The sequence below is a fragment of the Haliotis cracherodii genome, unplaced genomic scaffold (genome assembly GCF_022045235.1).
Source record: "Haliotis cracherodii isolate W230 unplaced genomic scaffold, xgHalCrac1.p SCAF_9, whole genome shotgun sequence".
In the NCBI taxonomy this organism is placed as follows: Eukaryota; Metazoa; Mollusca; class Gastropoda; order Lepetellida; family Haliotidae; genus Haliotis; species Haliotis cracherodii.
Window position 1 is genome coordinate 52,006,464 of NW_027266343.1, and position 21,341 is coordinate 52,027,804.

At 41.6% G+C, this 21,341-nt stretch overlaps 1 protein-coding gene across 2 annotated transcripts; it reads right to left on the bottom strand.

Moving 5' to 3' along the window:
• Window positions 1–600: 600 nt before the first annotated feature.
• Window positions 601–21,270, bottom strand: LOC139453024 (charged multivesicular body protein 7-like). 2 transcript variants are annotated; one of them, XM_071234651.1, is made up of 10 exons: window positions 20,903–21,270; window positions 16,971–17,139; window positions 16,172–16,366; window positions 14,668–14,738; window positions 12,224–12,286; window positions 7,319–7,367; window positions 5,318–5,437; window positions 4,651–4,749; window positions 4,088–4,220; window positions 601–1,709 (listed from the first exon to the last, which is right to left on the bottom strand). In XM_071234651.1, exons 1-10 carry the CDS (start codon window positions 21,157–21,159, stop codon window positions 1,609–1,611), a joined length of 1,257 nt encoding a protein of 418 aa, XP_071090752.1. In that variant the 5' UTR covers window positions 21,160–21,270; the 3' UTR covers window positions 601–1,608. The 2 variants fall into 2 exon arrangements, with proteins under 2 accessions (XP_071090752.1, XP_071090751.1); XM_071234650.1 differs by having other exon boundaries at window positions 4,040–4,220.
• Window positions 21,271–21,341: the final 71 nt, after the last annotated feature.

The following is a 21,341-nucleotide window of genomic DNA, read 5'->3' on the forward strand; positions in this document are numbered from 1 at the left end:
CAGGAAAAGCGCAAACTACCACGTTAAACTACAGTTTAATGGCGTGTCTTGCAATGATCACCTCTATTGTAGCCCACAGGACCGCAACCACATTGAATAATCGCTGTCACAATAAATACATCTCTCCGCGCCTGACACATTTCTCCATGGTCACATTATACGGGGATATCTCCGAGAGTGATGGAGACACATCTCCACGATGACCCAATACATAGATAAAATATGTTTCAGCAATGTCTTTGGGTTATCAAGGCGCGGATGATAAGCCAAACTAGATGAGATGAAAGAGCATCGGTGACATGCAACCTACGGCAGAGATCGTCCTCACGAGAAGTACTGAATCCTGAAGGTGCTCCCGTGTCGCATCTCTCCACTATAACTACGGATACTGTACATTCGTGTGTTCCAAGCATTTTCAGAGGCGAGGTGGACTTTTACAGCCAGTTAACTCCCTTGCCTCGGGAAGATGGTTCCAAGGGGAGACACAATCGATATATCCCACCACTTGTTTAAGAGATATTATACTGCTTGTTGAAATAGTTTGAAGTCGTGACTTCTCTATACAGCAAGGACAAACTGAATAAGAAGAAAGGTTGACAAGTTTTATTTTTGTATTCCAAAATTATTTTATTGCATAAATATTCATACTTTTTTAACGAAACCCTCTCGGAAATAACAAGTAGGTAAACAAAAAGCACGGGGCATGAGAATCAGTTCTGCATTCAATTGAATGGGGGCGGTCGGGTAGCCTAGTGGTTAAAGCGTTCGCTCCTCACGCCGAAGACCCGGGTTCGATTCCCGACATGGGTACAATGTGTGAAGCCCATTCCTGGTGTCCACCGCCGTGATATTCCTTCCCTTCTTGCTACCCTGGATGGTGTTCATTCTCCATGATGGGCGGTGGGATGCCGGGTGGATAAAGCTTTTGTTCGTCACACTCAAGCCCCGGGTTTGACTCCCCACATGGGTACAATGTGTAATGCCTATTTCTGGTGTCCCCTGCCGTGATATTGCTGGAATATTGCTTAAAGCGGCGTAAGACCATACTCACTCACTCACTCATTCTTCATGATGGGCGGGTGGATAAAGCTTTCGTTCCTCACACTCAAGCCCCGGGTTTGACTCCCCTCATGGGCACAATGTGTAATGCCCATTTCTGGTGTTCCCTGCCGTGATATTGCTCGAATATTGCTTAAAGCGGCGTAAGACCATACTCACTCACTCACTCGTTCACTCACTCTTCATGATGGGTGGTGGGATGCCAGGTGGATAAAGCTTTCATTCGTCACACTCAAGCCCCGGGTTCGATTTCCCACATGGGTGCAATGTGTGATGCCCATTTCTGGTGTCCCCTGTCGTGATACTGCCGGAATATTGCTTAAAACGACGTAAGACCATATTCACTCACTCACTCACTCTTCATGCTTTGAACCTGATAACAAAACACTTGGGATGTTTTAAAAATATTCTATACAACTGTTATGTACATGGTAGAACAAGAACTAGGTACAATTCTGTGTGACTGAATGTAGCGTGAATGAAATGCAGAGCTCTCTACATGCTGCAGTGAAGTATGTTGAAAGCACTAAAGTAAGTTTTGCACTGGGGTCAGTTTGTTGCTGCCATGGGCTTCTGAAGAGTTGTCCCCCTTGGTTGTTTTGTCTCTTCTTTAGAAGGGGAGAAACTTGGCACATCTGGCAGGTCTGGCACTGGAAGAAAGACCACAAGGTTAGTAGTGATCACCCATATGCAGGCATAGAAATTAAAACAAAAGTGTACTAGCACAAATAGTGATAACTCACAGGAACACCCCCTAACATGTTCACAATTATTCAAACATTAGTGGACTTTATATACTAGTATCTCCAGGGCTTGTATTTTGGTCAACCTACACTAACTCGTGGATCCATTCCCATGATCTCAAATTACCCGCCCTTGTTTTACATTTTGATTTGCTATGCTAGAACAATCTGAATGCGAGTTACAAACTAGCCTCAATGTTGGGTTGCCGATATCAACAACATGGTAGCCATTCCCATTGGTTATGATAGAGTGTGTGAAATTCAACATTAAAAACCGACTGACACTCAAAAATCTGATGGAAATGATGACTCCATTAAAACTGGTGGTGGCAAGTCTTCCTTAACATTCCTCCATACCTTGACGTTTGATTGGTCGGTAAAATGTAAAGGAAAATCAAGGTCATGTTTGAGATTGCGAGAACCACGGGAATGGATAGTGTAGGTTTACAGAAATGCGAGTCCTTCAGATATAGAGAATGAACTGCCTTGGGCTAGTGGACGAGTATGACTCTCTTTCCCCTTTATGGCTTGAAGATGAACTAGCCTAAGTTGTTTGTATCAACATCTTTTGATGATAAAACCCAAACACATGAACACAAACAGATGAACTGGTCAAGCTAATGAGGGGCTCCACAAAACAGACCTGACCTGCTGTTAATTTCCACCTGACATTCAGCCTGTTTAATTTGAATATGCAGACGTATAAGAGATGAAAAACATGCTAAAATAACTGAATAAATGAAAGTAGCTAATTTTGTAAGCATCACTAATATAAAATTACATACATTGGTATAAAGCAGGCTTCATTCACTACCTTGTCTGGTGGGTCTCAACATTTTACGTTCATGTCAAGTACATGAATCAAGATTTGTCTCCGGTATTTAGAAAGCAGTGATTGTCACTGTTGAATAAGAACTGTCTGGGTCCATCTAAACACTTGCTTCACGTGCATACCGGTCACCCACTTACAATACCATAACTCCAAAACTGATCTTATTCAGGCCTCAAGACCTGACAAGGTAGACACAATTTTATAGATAACAACTTCTAAAATACTGTAAAAAGCGACGTTTCAGTCTAGATCCTTATATCATTGTCAAGCAGGGATCTATACCGAAAGAAGTTGTCAGTTACCGTTCCCTGCTTGACAACGGTATAAGGATCTATACCGAAACGTCAACTTTTAACAGTATTAAAGAAGTTGTTATCCATAAAATTGTGTCTACCTTGTCACCGGTGCGTCAACTTCGAAGTAATGCCTATCAAACAACTCAAGACCTGAGCATAGAAATTGGGGTCAATATTTGTAACACGGTTAGCTCACCAGTTCCAGAAAGAACTGACTGGCAATAAGTGGGCATGGGAAACAAGATGGCAAGTCCAACAAGAAGCACATGGCCGGCGGTTGTATTAATGTGTGAATGGACATAAACAGTGATGAACAGAAATGAGGTAACGCAAGGTGATAGTGATAAACAGGGAGAATCCGGTCGCTACATAGGGGACCCCATTGCAAATACATAGCTGCCAACTGTCCTGAAATGTTTGTATTTATGGCAAATTTACAACCAAAATACAACAAATGATTTCCTTTCTTAAGTAATACCAATAATATGCCAATCTACAAACAAGGACAAAATTTGCATTGGGGTGCTGTTTGCTACGTTCAAGAGTGCGTCTTGTTCATTGACTAGTGTGAAGCCTATTTAAAGTGGTTTCTTTTGGGGTTTTTTCCTGTTGCATCGTTGGTTAAATGTGGGCGGTTTATTGAAAAAGTTATATCTATAAATCATGTACTTTGCTACAATGATTAGCGCATTCTTGTAGGTCTGTGCTGGATAACCTATGTAAACAACGTCTTCTGTCATTTTAATTTTGATCTGTATTTTATTTAATATCCAGATTTCAAACCCTCCCCAGGAGACAAAAAAAGACACAAAAAAAAAAAAAAAAACCAAAACAAAAAAACACCCAAAACAAAACAAATATCATGAGTTGCAGAGTTTGAAATAGAAACTAAGCGATAAAATTATCAACTGAGTTTCAGAATCACATGAGTAGATGCTAGAGTCCCAACCAGATAACCTAACAAATATACTGATTGTAATAAGGGAAAGATGGCAGCTATGCATACATATCTGAACCCTGTGCTTGTGCTTGAAAAAATCAAGTAAATCAAACCAGTAAGAACCAAATGTTAATGAAACAGGAGACAGTTAATAAGTCGGATATTCTACTTGTATCGTGGATGGCTAGTCCTTCCAGCACTGACGCCAGGTCGTCACCTTCCTCTTTCATGGCCTGCTGGTCAGCGAACAGGAGGTCACTCAGTTCCTTCTCAAGGCCGTCCTCAGAGGCATCACTTGATGACAGATCCTGGGATATCAACTGAGTTATCTCCCCTTGATCTTCCAGCGCCTGAACAACAGAGTGAAGCAAGTTAACTCTTAGGGCTGGGACGATACACCAACTGTGCGATCAGATACATATCACGATACCTTGCTCAGGATCCGATACGTATCACAGTACTTCCACATGCTCTTATCGGTGACGTGTAAGCCATCTTTTTCTGAGACATGATGCTCAAATACCGGTAGCTAAATGGAGCCCTGTTTGTACAGAGAACACCTTGTCATACTTTACTGAGTACATACTGACCTGTCTATGCTAGCCATGTACTAATGCCAACTGTGCTTATGCCAGATGTTGGACAGTATGGTGTTGAAAGTAAAGAAGAACCTGTACCCTCAGTGGAATGAACTATGTGGAAAGAAAGTAACACAGATCTCATAGTACAGACTCCTTCCCGTGAAAACAGAAGTGCATCAGATGAGACACACGGCCTTACATCTTGTAGGTTGTCGACAACATTCTCCACTTTCTCCACAGGGGTCTCCTGGTTGAGAGACTTGATGGCGGACATCCCGGAATCGTACGCCTTCAGTATCTGTGGAAGGGAAACAAACATGGCTACTCAGCATGTACGAAACAATACACGTTGACAATCTCAGTAGTATCTGGTCTTTCTCATTTAGTTAATCATACACAGACACTGACACCAATGTCATAAGTAATATCATATTTTGTTCATGGTAATGATATTAGCACCATTTAGAATTCCTCCCAGTCTCTCTTTGTGTTGTTTATTTTCATAATGCCCCTTGCTGTTCGATGGCTCATTAGTCATTTTATCGTCAGTTTGCCCATACTTCGTTCATGACATGGATGTTTTTCCCTACCATTTCGACCCGTGAAGATTCCGGGGTAGAATAGGTCTTCAGCAACCCATGCTTGCCGTAAGAGGCGACTATGCTTGTCTTAAAAGGCGACTAACGGGATCGGGTGGTCAGGCTCGCTGACTTGGTTCATGCATGCCATCGATCCCAATTGCGTGGATCAATGCTCATGATATCAATCACTGGATTGTCTGGTCCAGACTTGATTATTTACAGACCGCCGTCATATAGCTGGAATATTGCTGAGTGCGGCGTTACACACTAACCAAACAACCCTACCATTTCATTTGTAGCAGCATCCTGAATCTTTGTCATCATGTTATGCAGCTGGTCAATGGACGCCATCTTCTGATTCAGAGTCTGCTCGACCCGCTTCTTCCTGCGAAGTGACTGCAGGGCCTGCAACAACAGAAATAACAGAGTGAGTGAGGGAGTTGGTGAGTTAGTGAGTGAGGGAGTTGTTGAGTGAGTGAGTGAGTGAGTAAGTGTATGGGGAAGTGAGTGAGATTTGATCCATGATGCGTACAGATTGTGAGGGAGTTGGTGTTTGGGTAAGCGAGTGAGGGAGGTTGAATACATGATACATCCAGAGTGAGTGAGGTTGGATTCATGATACATACAGAGCGTGAGGGAGTTGGTGTTTGGGTAAGTGAGAGAGGGAGGTTGAATACATGATACATCCAGAGTGAGTGAGGTTGGATTCATGATACGTACAGATTGTGAGGGAGTTGGTGTTTGGGTAAGTGAGAGAGGGAGGTTGAATACATGATACATCCAGAGTGAGTGAGGTTGGATTCATGATACGTACAGAGTGTGAGGGAGTTGGTGTTTGGGTAAGTGAGTGAGGGAGGTTGAATACATGATACATCCAGAGTGAGTGAGGTTGGATTCATGATACGTACAGATTGTGAGGGAGTTGGTGTTTGGGTAAGTGAGAGAGGGAGGTTGAATACATGATACATCCAGAGTGAGTGAGGTTGGATTCATGATACGTACAGATTGTGAGGGAGTTGGTGTTTGGGTAAGTGAGAGAGGGAGGTTGAATACATGATACATCCAGAGTGAGTGAGGTTGGATTCATGATACGTACAGATTGTGGGGGAGTTGGTGTTTGGGTAAGCGAGTGAGGGAGGTTGAATACATGATACATCCAGAGTGAGTGAGATTTGATTCATGATACATACAGAGTGTGAGGGAGTTGGTGTTTGGGTAAGCGAGTGAGGGAGGTTGAATACATGATACATCCAGAGTGAGTGAGATTTGATTCATGATGCGTACAGATTGTGAGGGAGTTGGTGTTTGGGTAAGCGAGTGAGGGAGGTTGAATACATGATACATCCAGAGTGAGTGAGGTTGGATTCATGATACGTACAGATTGTGGGGGAGTTGGTGTTTGGGTAAGCGAGTGAGGGAGGTTGAATACATGATACATCCAGAGTGAGTGAGATTTGATTCATGATGCGTACAGATTGTGAGGGAGTTGGTGTTTGGGTAAGCGAGTGAGGGAGGTTGAATACATGATACATCCAGAGTGAGTGAGATTTGATTCATGATGCGTACAGAGTGTGAGGGAGTTGGTGTTTGGGTAAGCGAGTGAGGGAGGTTGAATACATGATACATCCAGAGTGAGTGAGGTTGGATTCATGATACATACAGAGTGTGAGGGAGTTGGTGTTTGGGTAAGTGAGTGAGTGAGGTTGATTACATGATACATACAGAGTGAGTGAGGGAGCTGGTCTTTGAGTGAGTGAGTTGGTGTCTGAGTGAGTGAATGTATACTTGTATCATGTACATACTTCTCTATATATTTCTATAGTTCATGTTCTTTTGGCTGTGAGTATACCGTATTCGACGTAATAAGCACCCAGGGCGCTCTCAAAATTAGAAAGAGGGGGCTCTTATTAGATTATTATTTTGGTGAGAAAAAAAACAGAGTTGAAAGATCGTAAATTTCGTGGTTTATGCTGACAACCTGAAATGTTTATATATGACAGATATACTTTTCCAGAATTTAATTGCCTATAATTAAGGGTGCATGTAACACACGTGCATATTATACACGAATAAATAAGTCTTGTGTACATTGATCAATCGGAAGGGGTGCTAATTGGGATTGTTCACTAGCCATATATTAGCAAATATTGCTGTGGGCCCTTATTAGAGCTGGGCGCTTATTACGTCGAATACGGTATTAATACCATTCAAGGAAAACAACAGAAGAAATAAGCTGCTGTTGAGTAAACCTGTCCCTCCCAGTTGGTATGAATCATAAACACTTACCAGGGTCCTCTTTCCTTCCTTGACGTGAAGCTTAGCTTCATTCCTCAGTCTGAAACAGAAGATGGGGATGACATTCTCTACTCTGAAACAGTCTAACTATTACAATGATGTCTATGTATACATACATGTAAGGCAGAGAACTGTGGCACATTTCAAACCTATGAAAACATAATGAATACTAAAAAACTTTCGATTTTGAACTTTCGAATGATAAATATTAACAAACTCAGAATTAACATGACAAGTATAAAACTGAGATTTGATTCATATTAGAGGGTAACTAGGTAGTGTCTTTCTAGGAACTTAACGGCTGGATGTTAGGTGAGGTGAAATTGGGTTTAATGTTGTATCCAAGATTATTGCACTTATATAGCGACGTGCATGCACATGTGTGTGTGTGGCTGCTTGTACTAGTCCGGACTGATGCCGATTTATAGTGCTAGCTCACTGAGATACCATGCCGCAGTTTTAACATGAATACCCCACTCAGACACAGTATACTGACGCTGAGCCGACTAGTCCTTGTTTTAGCCCCTTAATGCCGAGCGCCAGACAGGGTAACAACAAGTACCATCTTTTAACATCTTCTGGTATGATGCGGCCGGGGATCAAACCCCGGACCTTCTGCTCTCCAGATTGATGCTCTACCACTAGACCATGTATTATACATACACAACAATCAGGACTATTTCCTTACCCTTCATTAAGTGAATAATGGGGCAAGAAGTAGCCCTGAAACGTGTATGTATAATAAAAAAGGTGTTATCCCAAATCAGACTCATTGTCAGGAGACAAGCAGCTTGACACCATAGCTTGTACGTCACTTGATATTGATGGATGATGGATGAGTATTGATTTAAGCCGCTTTTAGCAATATTCTAGCAATATCACGGCGGGGACACCAGAAATTGGCTTCACACATTGTACCCATGTGGGGAATCGAACCTGGGTCTTCGGCGTGATGAACAAATGCTTTAACCACTAGGCTACCCCGCCCCCCCCGACTTGATACAGGGCATGGTACTGGGATTCTGTATTTCTACCACAGAGACAGTCCTGTCACAGAGTCCTACCAGGGTCCTATGTTAAAAAGGTCCTGCAACATCAGTAGTAATATTACAGCCAGTGTGGAAGAGTTACTGGCATTTGGTAGTCAGTCCTAAGCTGATTTCATGCTGACAAACATACAGTAGAACATGGATATAACGAACTACAAGGGACCGGAGAAATCAGTTTGTTATATTCGTTGTTCGTTATATACGTTTTCGCAAGGAAATGTCTGCCATCTTGGCTAAAACAAAATACAATACACCTTTATACACGTTTCCTTCCGCATCTACCGGTGATTCAGTTAAAAAGTACCAAAATTTTAATTTTCGGACGAAATTGTATCTGAAGTTATTATTTGATCAGAATTAAGATTAACATAATGCAAGTTTAACAAGGTTGAATCGTCACCAGTAATTGTGTTGATTCGCATCTGATTGCGTACATCCAATTGTCAGTGACACTTGACACTGAGTGAGATTTCTCAGTTCGCTATACAATCACTTATTAGTGGTAGATGGGCTTGTCGGTGATCAGATATCAGTTCGCTATATCCGTTAGTTCGCTGTAGAGGGTTCGTTATGTATGTAAATTTTGTATGATAATATATAGGAGATAAATCGGGGATTTTTTAACAGTTCGTTGTATCCGTTTGTTCGTTCTATCCGTGTTCGTTATATCCGTGTTCTACTGTATAACTGTACTTCATATAATACATGATAAATAGATCATCATTTCAAGCCGAGTGTCTTCATATTGGATTTCAGCAAGACGGAACAAAGCGCAGTCATTAAGTTTTTGACAAAGGAAGGGTATCGACAGAAATTGATGCCACTCATTACATGATTGTAACTCGATGGACTAGAGTTTAAAAATGGCTGAGTGTCCCTCTAAGATGACCCAAGGTCAGGGAGACAAATATTGACATGATAGCTGCTATGGAAGGAGGATAATAAAAGATCGCCAGGTAAAGGTTGTGAAACTAGCCTGTGACTTTGAGGCTTCAGTGAGTGGCACTGAAAACATTCATCAACATTTTGGAACCTTTGTCTGCAAGATCTCCACCAAAGTACGGAGTGGAGCCACGAGGTCCTTGAACTCTGCAATAAGGTTCCTGTTTGGTAACAGGGGATGAGACGTAGATTCATCACTAGGATCGAGAGACAAAACTGAATCAATGCAATGGAAACATCTGCACCTTAGAAGTTTCAGACTCGACCATCAGCAACAACGGCATAGCGACAGTATTCTAGGATTCCAGGAGTCCACAGGCTGCTATAAGGGAATGTGGCTATGGACATTTAAATCATCCCCCTGAAGCCCAGACCTTGTTCCTAGTGACTATTATCTCTTTTGACAACTTAGGCCTGCATTGCATTGTTTTGCAGAAGATGCCTTCATGTCTGCCGCTGACGCCTGATAATATGACTCTATAATAGAGGGATAACAAGATTGAGTGAGTAAGTATGGTATTATGCCGCTTTTAGAAATATTCGAGCAATATCACAGCGGGGACACCAGAAAATGTACCCATGTTTGGAATTGAACCCGGGATTAGGACATGACGAGCCAATGCATTAACCAATAGGCTACCCCACCGCCCCATATGACAAGGTTGAAGGACAAATGGACTAAACATACTGAAAAGGAGGGTCTTTATGTTGAAATATAAAAATGAATTCAACTTTGTGTCCCTTGCTTTTGTATATGACTTGCCAAACTTTGTGAATGCCCCTCATATATATCCAGGGAACACAGAGAAGTACTGGAGACACAATGACTGTGTGAATGAGTTGCATTTAAAGCCACTTCGACATAATATTGGTTATATCCAGTTCCACCAGCTTCATCATGTTGATGTAGCAGGAAAGTGATGCAAGTCTTGTCCAAAGGTAAACCCACTAGCACAGGCATGGTGCTGACAGACTACGGATCCTAATAGCGGCGGCAAGCCCTTGACCAGCAAACCGTTGCACAGCTAGAGGCAGACACTTAGACCACTATGGCCTTGTCCCCCAAAATGAAAGAATGGAATGCCATACCCCCTAACGTCCCCCCACCTCCCTGTGAAGAATCTGAAAGATAACCTGGGGAAGCAGTGGCTTACACTGGAGGTGTGATAAAGTGTAGGTCAAATGGCTGGGATTGGGATTGAGAGAAGAAGCAGTTGAGTAATAACTCGAAATTGTAGCATGTCTCGTGTTTAAAATGTGAGCTAATCATGCCGAGGACCCAGATTTGATGGCCCACATGGATACAGTCTATGCAGGCCACTGTACATTTCTGCATCAGACAGGACACCAGTGCATGGGCTGAGGATGTGGATGAGTCTGAACCAGTGAAACTGGTGACATGGCAATGTGACACAACAAGGTGATGTAGCGAGTGAGTGAGATGGGTTAAATGCCACTTAGGACAGTATTCCACTTAAATGACAGTGTGTCAGCTTGATGTGGGAGGAAACACGAAGTGATGCAGGTTTCAGGCGTTTACCACTTTGGTGAAACCCCCGAGTACAGGTATGGTGCTGACAAACCTAGAAACATTACAGAGCTCCAGATAAGCTTTTGGTGTTGTGGGTATTTTACCCATGCATTTTAAAATCATTTGGTATCAATAATTCTATCTGGGTATTCAAATTTCTGTTACCCTCTAGTTTTTACACATGTGGGTATTTAAGTTAAATATTTAAAAACACTATTCATCTAGTCCCTGCAAACTGATGTCGTGTGGGTTCGAGAGCTTTATAGGACTCAAAAATACTGCGATACTTCAACAAGAAAGTGTGATGGCAAATGATCATGATGTAACTGTCATCGTGGAGTTTGGCAGGGTTGACCGAATGTCCGTATATCATTTCAAAATAAGTTTCTGATTTGCTAATCGAATACGCAGGGTTACTTTTGATTGTATTTTGATGATACGCACAAGTTTTATTTTTGTAGCGTATCTATAATGTTTGTTGCATATTTGATACACTTGAATTTATTTCACTGCATATTTCTGCATTTCTGATGCGTATTTTACGCAGATACGCAGCTTATCTGGAGCTCTGCATTATCAAGGTGAACAAGGTGGTGTCCCAAGGTGAACAAGGTGATGTCACAAGGTGAACAAGGTGATGTCACAAGATGAACAAGGTGATGTCACAAGGCGAACAAGGTGATGTCACAAGGTGAACAAGGTGATGTCACAAGGCGAACAAGGTGATGTCACAAGGTGAACAAGGTGATGTCACAAGGTGAACAAGGTGATGTCACAAGGCGAACAAGGTGATGTCACAAGGTGAACAAGGTGATGTCACAAGGCGAACAAGGTGATGTCACAAGGTGAACAAGGTGATGTCACAAGGTGAACAAGGTGATGTCACAAGGTGAACAAGGTGGTGTCCCAAGGTGAACAAGGTGATGTCACAAGGTGAACAAGGTGATGTCACAAGGTGAACAAGGTGATGTCACAAGGCGAACAAGGTGATGTCACAAGGTGAACAAGGTGATGTCACAAGGTGAACAAGGTGATGTCACAAGGCGAACAAGGTGATGTCACAAGGCGAACAAGGTGATGTCACAAGGTGAGCAAGGTGATGTCACAAGGCAAACAAGGTGATGTCACAAGGTGAACAAGGTGATGTCACAAGGTGATGTCACAAGGTGAACACGGTGATGTCACAAGGTGAACAAGGTGGTGTCACAAGGTGAACAAGGTGATGTCACAAGGCGAACAAGGTGATGTCACAAGGCGAACAAGGTGATGTCACAAGGTGAACAAGGTGATGTCACAAGGTGATGTCACAAGGTGAACAAGGTGATGTCACAAGGTGAACAAGGTGATGTCACAAGGTGACAGTGCTGTACTGACTTGTCACACTGCTGGGACAGAACCTCCGTCTGCTTCTCCAGGTTCAGCTGCACCTTCTGGATCCTGCAACAACAACATCATCATCATTAGCTGCATCAACAACAACAACATCAACATCTGAAACAACAACAGGGGTGACTATCAAGGGTTTTCAATGGATAATCTTAATACATTGTAGTACTATTTTAGTAATATAGGTACAATGTTTTCAGTTGGTGGACAAGTACTTTTACAAACTGAAATTGTTGGAAGAATGATTTTTGGATCAAAAATAGAATCTCACCCTCGTGGCTTTTGATATCAAATGTACCAACACTCATAGATAAAAGGTAAGGCTTGGAGTTAAACTTTTATCAACTCCTGTTTTATATCAAAGACACTCGGGTGAGATTCTCTTTCACCTTCCTACACATTACAATGTCAATGTCCTTGCATTGTTTCACAACATGATGAAGCCCGACATGTCAGTCACGTCCAGGATTCAGAGCCTGGATGTTGCTAGGGAGTTGTGGAAGGTCAGCGATAGAAGCTGACAGTTTTAGCCCACTAGTCCTTAAAATGGCACCATATAGCAAAACTCGCAAATTTCTACTAGTCCTAAGGATACCTTAGCTATTGGGCAGTTTGGCAAGGACTATAGGACTAGCGCCAATTTCTAAAGCAGAAGGTACTCCTAATTACTGTCGGATGTAGTGTTGCAAGGCATCGACAGTAACTATTCATATTATACCTTGCAATTAATGTCTTGCCTCCAATCTCATTAAAATCAGATCTTCGTTCTCGCTAACGCTAATCAAAGATCTGAGGACATCCCAATACGGGTCACGACATCCATTTCAGACTATGCTTGAAAAATATGTTGACACAGTTCTCGATTAACATTATGAAAACTGAACAAACGAACATTCCGGAATGTCTAATATATGGTTGAATTTGTATGGCAGTGCTTCCCACGTACTGTGCAACGCCTCCTCTGTTTAAATGTTTATCCCACGGAAGCGAGAGATAGACGATAACTGTCGTTCGGAATATTAACGTTTCCGAGGTTGCATGATTAGAAAACACATTCCGACTGTCACTTTCATGATCTGGCAAGCGATGCTTTGATTGGTCAGATGAAAAGTCGGATGATAGGTCCCTCTGACGTGACCCGTAATGGGATGTCCTCAGATCTTGTTTAGCGATAGCGAGACCTAAGATCTGATATTAATGAGATTGGTCTTGCCACAGGACCATGTACAAATGCGACACAATGATAGTAACCCCCAAAACAAACATAGCGACAGTGAGAATGGTTTTATGCCTTACACTGGTCGCGGGTTATTCACACATTGTAGCCCTGTTGACAACAATAACAAACATAATGTAAGGCTAAAAAAATTAAAATATTCTTGGTTCTCAGGCACCGCCCATCATAAAGTCTGTCGCATGTTTCGTTTTTATTTCCATTTTCAAAAAAATTCAAATCCTTAAATGTTCTGCGTCTCGAACACACGACCTCAACTGTGAAATGCTACAATACTTAAAAACAATGTGATCCAGTATACATGCAGTTACTTCCCTTTTCATGCGCACTGCTTTACTGCGCATCTCGTGTTATGGTCATGGCGGCAATAGGAGTTCTTGTGCTTGATTTGCTGTTTGCAAATTTGGTCAATGAAAAAACTAGACATGATGATGGTATTCAAATACAAATTCAGTGGTATTTGTGTACTGTATGAAGGACAATGCAGAGGTTATTTGTCTCGTAAAATAAGCGGGAAATCAATGCTAATTTATATACCCCCGCTCTAAAGTGAATCGGAATATAGCACATCACTAGTGCATACAAAATCTCTACATCGTAGCCCGTCAGCGAATTCAGGAAAATGGAACAGATTATATCAATTTCACTTGGTCAATACAAATCTGAAATTTGAGATAAAACATCACTAAACATAATGATTAGCCGATTAAATTGTATTTCCTTATCTGACTGGCATTGTTTTATATGCTGGGATTAATTTTGCATTTTGTCTCGTAAACTAAGCCAGAAGTAGCCTTCAGCTGTATACACTTTTCTCGGAATCTACCGGTGATTCGGCCAGTAATATAACTGAAATATATAATCAACCCCGGGTATAAGAAGACCCCCCACTCCACACAAACACATACCTTGAAAGCCTCCTATTTCTTGTTATGAAAAAACATAATACACAGCGATATACGAATTTGGATTCTTACTAGTGTGTACACCCCCCCGCCTAAGTTACAGGAGCAATGCATTGAGGGTCACATATAATGATACAGTTACAGGAGAGTCAGTGACAGCATTCCTGACTGCTATTCCCATGTTGTCACGCAAGCTTTACAACAGGGTAACCAACTTAAGCCCCTGTGAAGAACTGAACTTTGGCCTTGTCAGTATTGCCTGAAGTCTCCACTACCCACCACCTATATATTACCTGAAGACATTGAGCTCCACTTCGCTCACAGGGCCAACACGCTTGTCTCCCTTCTTTGAGAACTTCACAACCTGGAACAGAATTAGAGTGAGTGAGTGAGAGCAAGCAAGCACTGCTTTGAACAATATTCAGTCATAACCTGGAATGTGGGTTGGAAGATCAAAGTGTGACAGATCTTAAATATTTACATCATAGATCATTGTGCATCGCACCAATCTAATATCTCTTCTATAAGAGCTATTCTTCATAAACTGACCAACATGTATTGCATTCATGTTTCTTTTGCCGGTGAGGATAGATAGATAGATAACAACTTTTTTAATACTGTGAAAAGCGACGTTTCGGTATAGATCCTTATACCGTTGTCAAGATAGATAGATAGATAGATAGATAGATAGATAGATAGATAGATAGATAGATAGAACCGGTGAGGACAGACAGACAGACAGACATTAACCACAAAAGGGTCATGCCTTCATCCTTCAACTAGATATATCGCCCCATCACTATCAGCATCTGAAATAGCTGCCTGCCTGGAATCCAAAGGCTGGTAACATTTGCGTGGGGATAGGTGACATTAAGCTGCAACTGCCTCACAGCCCAGTCAACAATTTCAGCACAGATTATTGAATGTATTGGCACAGTCAGGACAGAATTACTGGATAAAAAAGCAACATATGCTTTACTGGAAATCGTGACTGTTCTGTTTGTTTGTTGTTTAACGCCGAATTCAGCAACATTCCATCGTTATGACTATGGTCTGTAAATAATCCCATCTGGACCTAAAATTGTGAATGACGCCCACCGCCAGGGTACGATGACACTCCAAGTCACTGGACCTGACAACCTGATCCAACAACCAGCTCAGTTAGCTGGGTACTTATTCTAATCTAGAATCCCCCTGTTCTGAATTTCCCCCTCTGAGAAAGATTTGAAAGATTTCTGAGAAAAATAATTTGTTTGTTATCTCCTCTACAAAGTTGTTGAAGTATTGCTCTGTCATTCCATTTGTGAGTACTGTTTAAATAAACTTGGGATATTCATTCATTCTATCTTGTTTTGTCTTTTTTTGTTTTTAACCCCTGGGCTTATAGGTATTTAGATAAAATGTTAATAAAAAAAAAGCCCAGGGCTAAAATCGTGCAGTCCTGGTATTTTTGCAATCGTTCTCTGAATCTGAATAACAAGATTTCACTGTCGTAAATGCATGGTTTAGAGACCCGTGAAGATTCCGGGGTAGAATAGGTCTTCAGCAACCCATACTTGCCGTAAAAGGCGACTATGCTTGACTAACGGGATCGGGTGGTCAGGCTCGCTGACTTGGTTGATGCAGGTCATCGATCCCAATTGCGTTGATCGATGCTCATGATATCAATCACTGGATTGTCTGGTCCAGACTCGATTATTTACAGACCGCCGTCATATAGCTGGAATATTGCTGAGTGCGGCGTAAAACAACAAACCAACCAACCAACAACCAAAGCATGGTTTAGACTATACATACAGTGTCTCTCTCCATGGTTTGTGTGACAACCACCTTCTTGTCTAGTGCTAGCTGTTGTATAACCAGGTCGAAATCCCTCTCCGATAAGCCCAGCGATGCATGCTTGGAGCGGAGAGCCCCCAGTTCCACGAGGTTGTCAGTAGACTCGTGCTCCACAGTGTCGTAGTGGAGACACAGAATCTCACTACACTTCTCCTGAATGACAAAAAATACACTGGCTATTATTTTACATGCACACATAAACCCTGAATACTTATCATAAAAAAGCAATATTATCAGATTCATCACAATTTAACATGCTTACAAGGCTAAAATATTACAGATCATGTTCACTTTGCACACAGAGTTCCTCCCATCCCCAAAGAAAAGCATCCCTGTAAAAAGTGATTAGAAAGATAAACATGAGTGAGTGAGTTGGGTTTAACGCTGCTTTTAACAGTATTCCAGTTATATCGCAGCGTGTCAGCTTAATGTGGGAGGAAAGCCCGAAGTGATGCAGGTCTCAGACGTTTACCACTTTCGGTGAAACCCACGAGCACGGGTATTGTGCTGACAAACCTAGAAACATAATCGGGGAGAACTGGGATTCGAACCCACAATCATAGGTTTCTGGCGTGCCCAAGGGACGCAACTCTGCACAGCAAATTGCGGCCTAAGACGACTGGGCCACCCGTGCCCCCAAGATAAACATGAAAACGCTATTTTTTATCATTACCTGATTACAACATGGAATCAAAAAAGGCTCTGCTTATACATCATGATGTTCATGTATACCCAAAGATGAGAAGTAACTTATTACTGTAAGCAGCTGATGCAGGACCAGTGGCTCCGAGTTGTCTTCCGACTTCCTCCACACCGCACTCAGTCCCCACGTCATCGGCCTCCACACAAATGTGCTGAAGCCCCACCCCAGCCAGCTTGAGCTCCCTGCTTTCTGATACTGGGACACTTTGTGTAACTTGCCACTTCTGCAAATTGAGATAACAGACAAACACATTAAACATGTCAAACATTATCTCAAAAACATCAAACATTATCGTTTCAATTTTCCAGAATCACAATGAATATTTCTTCATATTTAAGAAATTACTGAAATTAAGGACTCGCACTTTTCATCCTCAACCATGTCAGCAAAACATGGAATGCGACACTCCAGTGTCCTAAAGTGTCCTTGAGATTTGCTAGCACTAGATTTGAATCTAAGGATGCACTAAAACTTTCAAAATCAGGGTTATGGTAGGGACCCCTTTATTTTCAATGTCTAATACATTCCTCTTTGTTCAACACTTGTCAACATGGTTGAAAATAGGGCTTGACAGTGTTGACGCTAGGCTGGGACGAGTCCAAATTTACTACCCGGGTACCCACCCACCTATTACCCGACCCTACCTGGGTACCCACTGTAGGTCTCAAGAGATATGTACAAAATGTCCAATTTGGAATAGTTTGACTGTAGCCCTGGACAAAATGTATATAGAGACACGTATAAAACGATCTGGTCATGCATACATTGAAGTTGATTGAAGTTTTATGTTTATTCAAACATATAAACGTCTGGGTGCATAGTCAGAAAGAAATGCCAACATTAATGACTTGTGGTGTAGCCACGGGTCCGGGTAGTTCTGTGGACACCTGGGTCCTTCTCAGTACCCACCTGACCCGAGTACCCAAGTTACCCGTCCCAGTCCTAGTTTACTCTCAACTAGCCAAATTTGAATATGACTAACCCAGCTTATTGTTTGTTGTTTAACGCTACACTCAGCAATATTCCAGCTCTTTGACAGCGGTCTGTGAATAATCAATCCACACATATGGGATACGATGACATGCATCAACCAAGTCAGCGAGCCTGACCACCCGATCCCGTTAGACGCCTTTTACAACAAGCATAGTCGCCTTTTAAGGCAAGCATGGGTTGATGAAGACCTATTCTACCCTGGATCTTCATGGGTCTGACTAGCCCAGCTAATGAAGCATAACCACTATCAGATACGGTATGAGTGAGTGAGTGAGTGAGTGAGTGAGTGAGTGAGTGAGTTGTGTTTAACGCTGCTTTTAACAGTATTCCATGTATATCACGGCGTGTCAGCTTAATGTGGGAGGAAAGCTCCAGGAGATGCAGGTCTTAGACGTTTACCACTTCGGTGAAACCCACGAGCATGGGTATGGTGCTGACAAACTTAGAAACATAATTGGGGCGAACCGGGATTCGAACCCACAATCATAGGTTTCTGGCGTGCCCAAGGGACGCAACTCTACACAGCGAATTGCGGCGCCTTAGATGACTGGGCCACCTGTGCCCCCAGATATGGTATGATATACACTACTTGCACTCATAGGGGTTTCCTAACTCCCATTATTTATCATTGCATGCTTTGAGACATCTTGAAGACAAAAAGGCACAGGCACAGGCACCTGAAGCAAAAGAGTGATATTACTGAAAACAACGGACCAATATATACAAATAGACAAGGTATGCCACTCACCATTTTGGCAGAAGTTGAAATCGGCTATGTCATTCATAATAAATGGAAATGTACACATGTACATAAAATCACCCAATACAGATAATAAATTGCAAAAAATAAAGGTTTGTGGCATTCAGCGTGTATGAGAAGTGAGGTGGGGAGGTATTGTGAACATGACATGCGTACATTTTCATTTAATTTAAAACATACATCCAATTTCAACCACGGCCAAGATGTCGAGTGACGTACCTTGTCTATTTATACCCGAACCCTGTGGTACCGCGGCATTCATCGTATCACGGCATTTGTGATTTCCGCTGGTTCACGCCTCTTAGCGTCTGTCTATTCCTCTAATCTTTTACTTTGACACCGAAAGCTCTGTGTAGTGTAAAGGTCCTTGTGTCATGTCAATGTACAATTCTGTGTGTATATATACTGGAGGTTTACGGTCGTCCTGCAATAGGGAGTGTCACCAGCTTTTTAATGCAAATCAGTAACAAGGAAGTGCTTGCTTCGTAAACAATTTCAATTTCCTCGGAAAGTACGGATATATTAACATGTTGATACTTACTTCTGGCATCTTTTAAATATTGCCTTACCCCCATCTATCAATATACAAAGATACAACCACAGTTTCCCAAGTAAACTTTCTCTGTCGACCTGAACTAGATCATCTGCATATTCATGGTGACTCATAAGGTGATGGAAGCACATTGTTCCCACTCTGTGGCCAGAATCTGTTAGGAGATAATAAGGGCCAAAATGCCATACTTAGAAATATGTTCTTCACATGTAACCAAATGATAAATAAGTACTTCTGGCATAGTAGGAGTGCTTTTTATATATTTATTGTTAACTTTTAAATTTTTTCCGACATTATTTTCATCCAATTTTTTAAACAACAATCTAAAAATGTCTTTTCTGATCTTTTGTTGTAGGTTTTAAAAAAATATCTTGTTCTTACTTTTCGGTAAATATGCCTTGAATACTTATTACACATTCAGAATTTTACTTGTGCTGTCTGTGCACTTGACTGCACAAATCACTGATGTCTGGCATCATCATACATGTACTTAGTGGTAGGTAGAATTATGTCCTGTTTTTGTCCAATTCTGACCTCCATACACAACTTTTCCCTGTAACGTGATACGATGGAGTTCTCTCCCTTGCCAAACTGAGCGCAAGGCCCAGCTTTCACTCGACCCTACCAATGTAAATAATGAACTTTTATCAGTAAAATATATATACTTAGATAGAATAAGTAACATCTGATATAGAGAACACGAATAATCATAAAGGTTAGTGAGTGCATTTTGTTCTGTTCAGTGTACATAACAAGTACCGAGATACTCCGAGGTTGCAGGCTATATATATGGGTCTGATGTTTCAGTGATATCACTAGGGTGCAGGCTAAAACGTCACCTCAGCAAAACGTCACCGATTTCTCTGGCGAAAATAGCACCGCATTTGGCGAAAGCAGCTACTATGTGTCGGGCGAAAATGGCACCTCAATTTTTAATAACGATAAGAAGGATTTATGTGGTACTATATCTTCATCACGTGTTGACCATGTTAGGCCTCTTAAATATAGTTTCAGCTTGACATTGAGTTAAACTGAGTAAACTTCAAAGCGTATAGTGCTTTCACAATAAGTTAGCTTCCCCTCCCAATCAGACTCTGTCGGTAAATTGGAGTAGGGGGCTAATTTCTAAGGTAAACTTGTTTTAACATTTCACAATTATTTGTGGTCATAAGAGACAATGTGAGTTTAATTTAATTTATTTTACTTCAAAGCATGTTATGTTTTCACAATAAGTTGAGTTGCGTATATAGTTGGAGTAGAGGCTAATGTCTAATGTAAACTTGTTTTAACATTTCACAATTATTGGTGTTTGCAAGTTACCATGTAAGTTTAATTTAATTTAATTGAACAAGGTAAAAAAATAAATAAGGTACCGTTTTCGCCAAGCAATAGTAGCCGTTTTCTCTTGAGGCGAGGGGCCGTTTTCGCCAATCGGTGCCCTTTTCGCCCAGTTTTAGCTATAACCCTATCACTGTACCTGGCACCTGTGAGAAAGGGCACAGTGTTTAAGCAGTTTCCATAAGATTGGCTTCCTGCTGGCATTATTCACCATGTTCAGTGTCTCTCATTGGCACCCGTCTAATTCCCATAACACACATCTAGTCTATAGCCATTCAGTTGTATCCTACAAATAAACGCAGCTACATTTTATATGGTACGGAGACTAATTTTGAGCTTTACCTTTGCATTTCAACACCAACAACATCAAGACACCCAGGTTTTTTCCCATTTCTTACAAAACGACTTTGTAGTTCCTTCACATCAACAATTATACGGTTATTCTGTCGACAGTCTTCACTGATAACGTGAGTCCAAAATTTCAACTTTCGATCCCATGATTGCGGATTAAGAGATCTGTCGCGGAATGGAGCAAACAACACTGTCATCTTCTGATCGTCCTTCCATTCCGGAGGCAGGAATAACTTGTCGCTTGACATAATCAAGCTATGTGGTTGATGTAACCATCTAATCGCATTAGAGATGGCTTATCACCGCAAGAACAGTCAATTAATCCATCGCTTCCAACAACCACATTGCAATGTTGTCATTTGTGAATGTCTATCGGTATTATTATCCTACAACAAATATAAGTCAAATTTAACATCCCTACGATAAAGTG

What these genes read in the sequence shown, in the direction of transcription:
- LOC139453024 (XM_071234650.1), bottom strand. Translation starts at nt 21,159, where the DNA reads ATGTCAAGCGACAAGTTATTCCTGCCTCCGGAATGGAAGGACGATCAG. An exon ending in TCCTGCATCAGCTGCTTACA is followed by an intron (nt 16,367 to 16,970) that starts GTAATAAGTTAC and finishes TTTGTCATTCAG; the next exon opens with GAGAAGTGTAGTGAGATTCT. An exon ending in TTGTCGACAACCTACAAGAT is followed by an intron (nt 4,221 to 4,650) that starts GTAAGGCCGTGT and finishes TCTGTTGTTCAG; the next exon opens with GCGCTGGAAGATCAAGGGGA.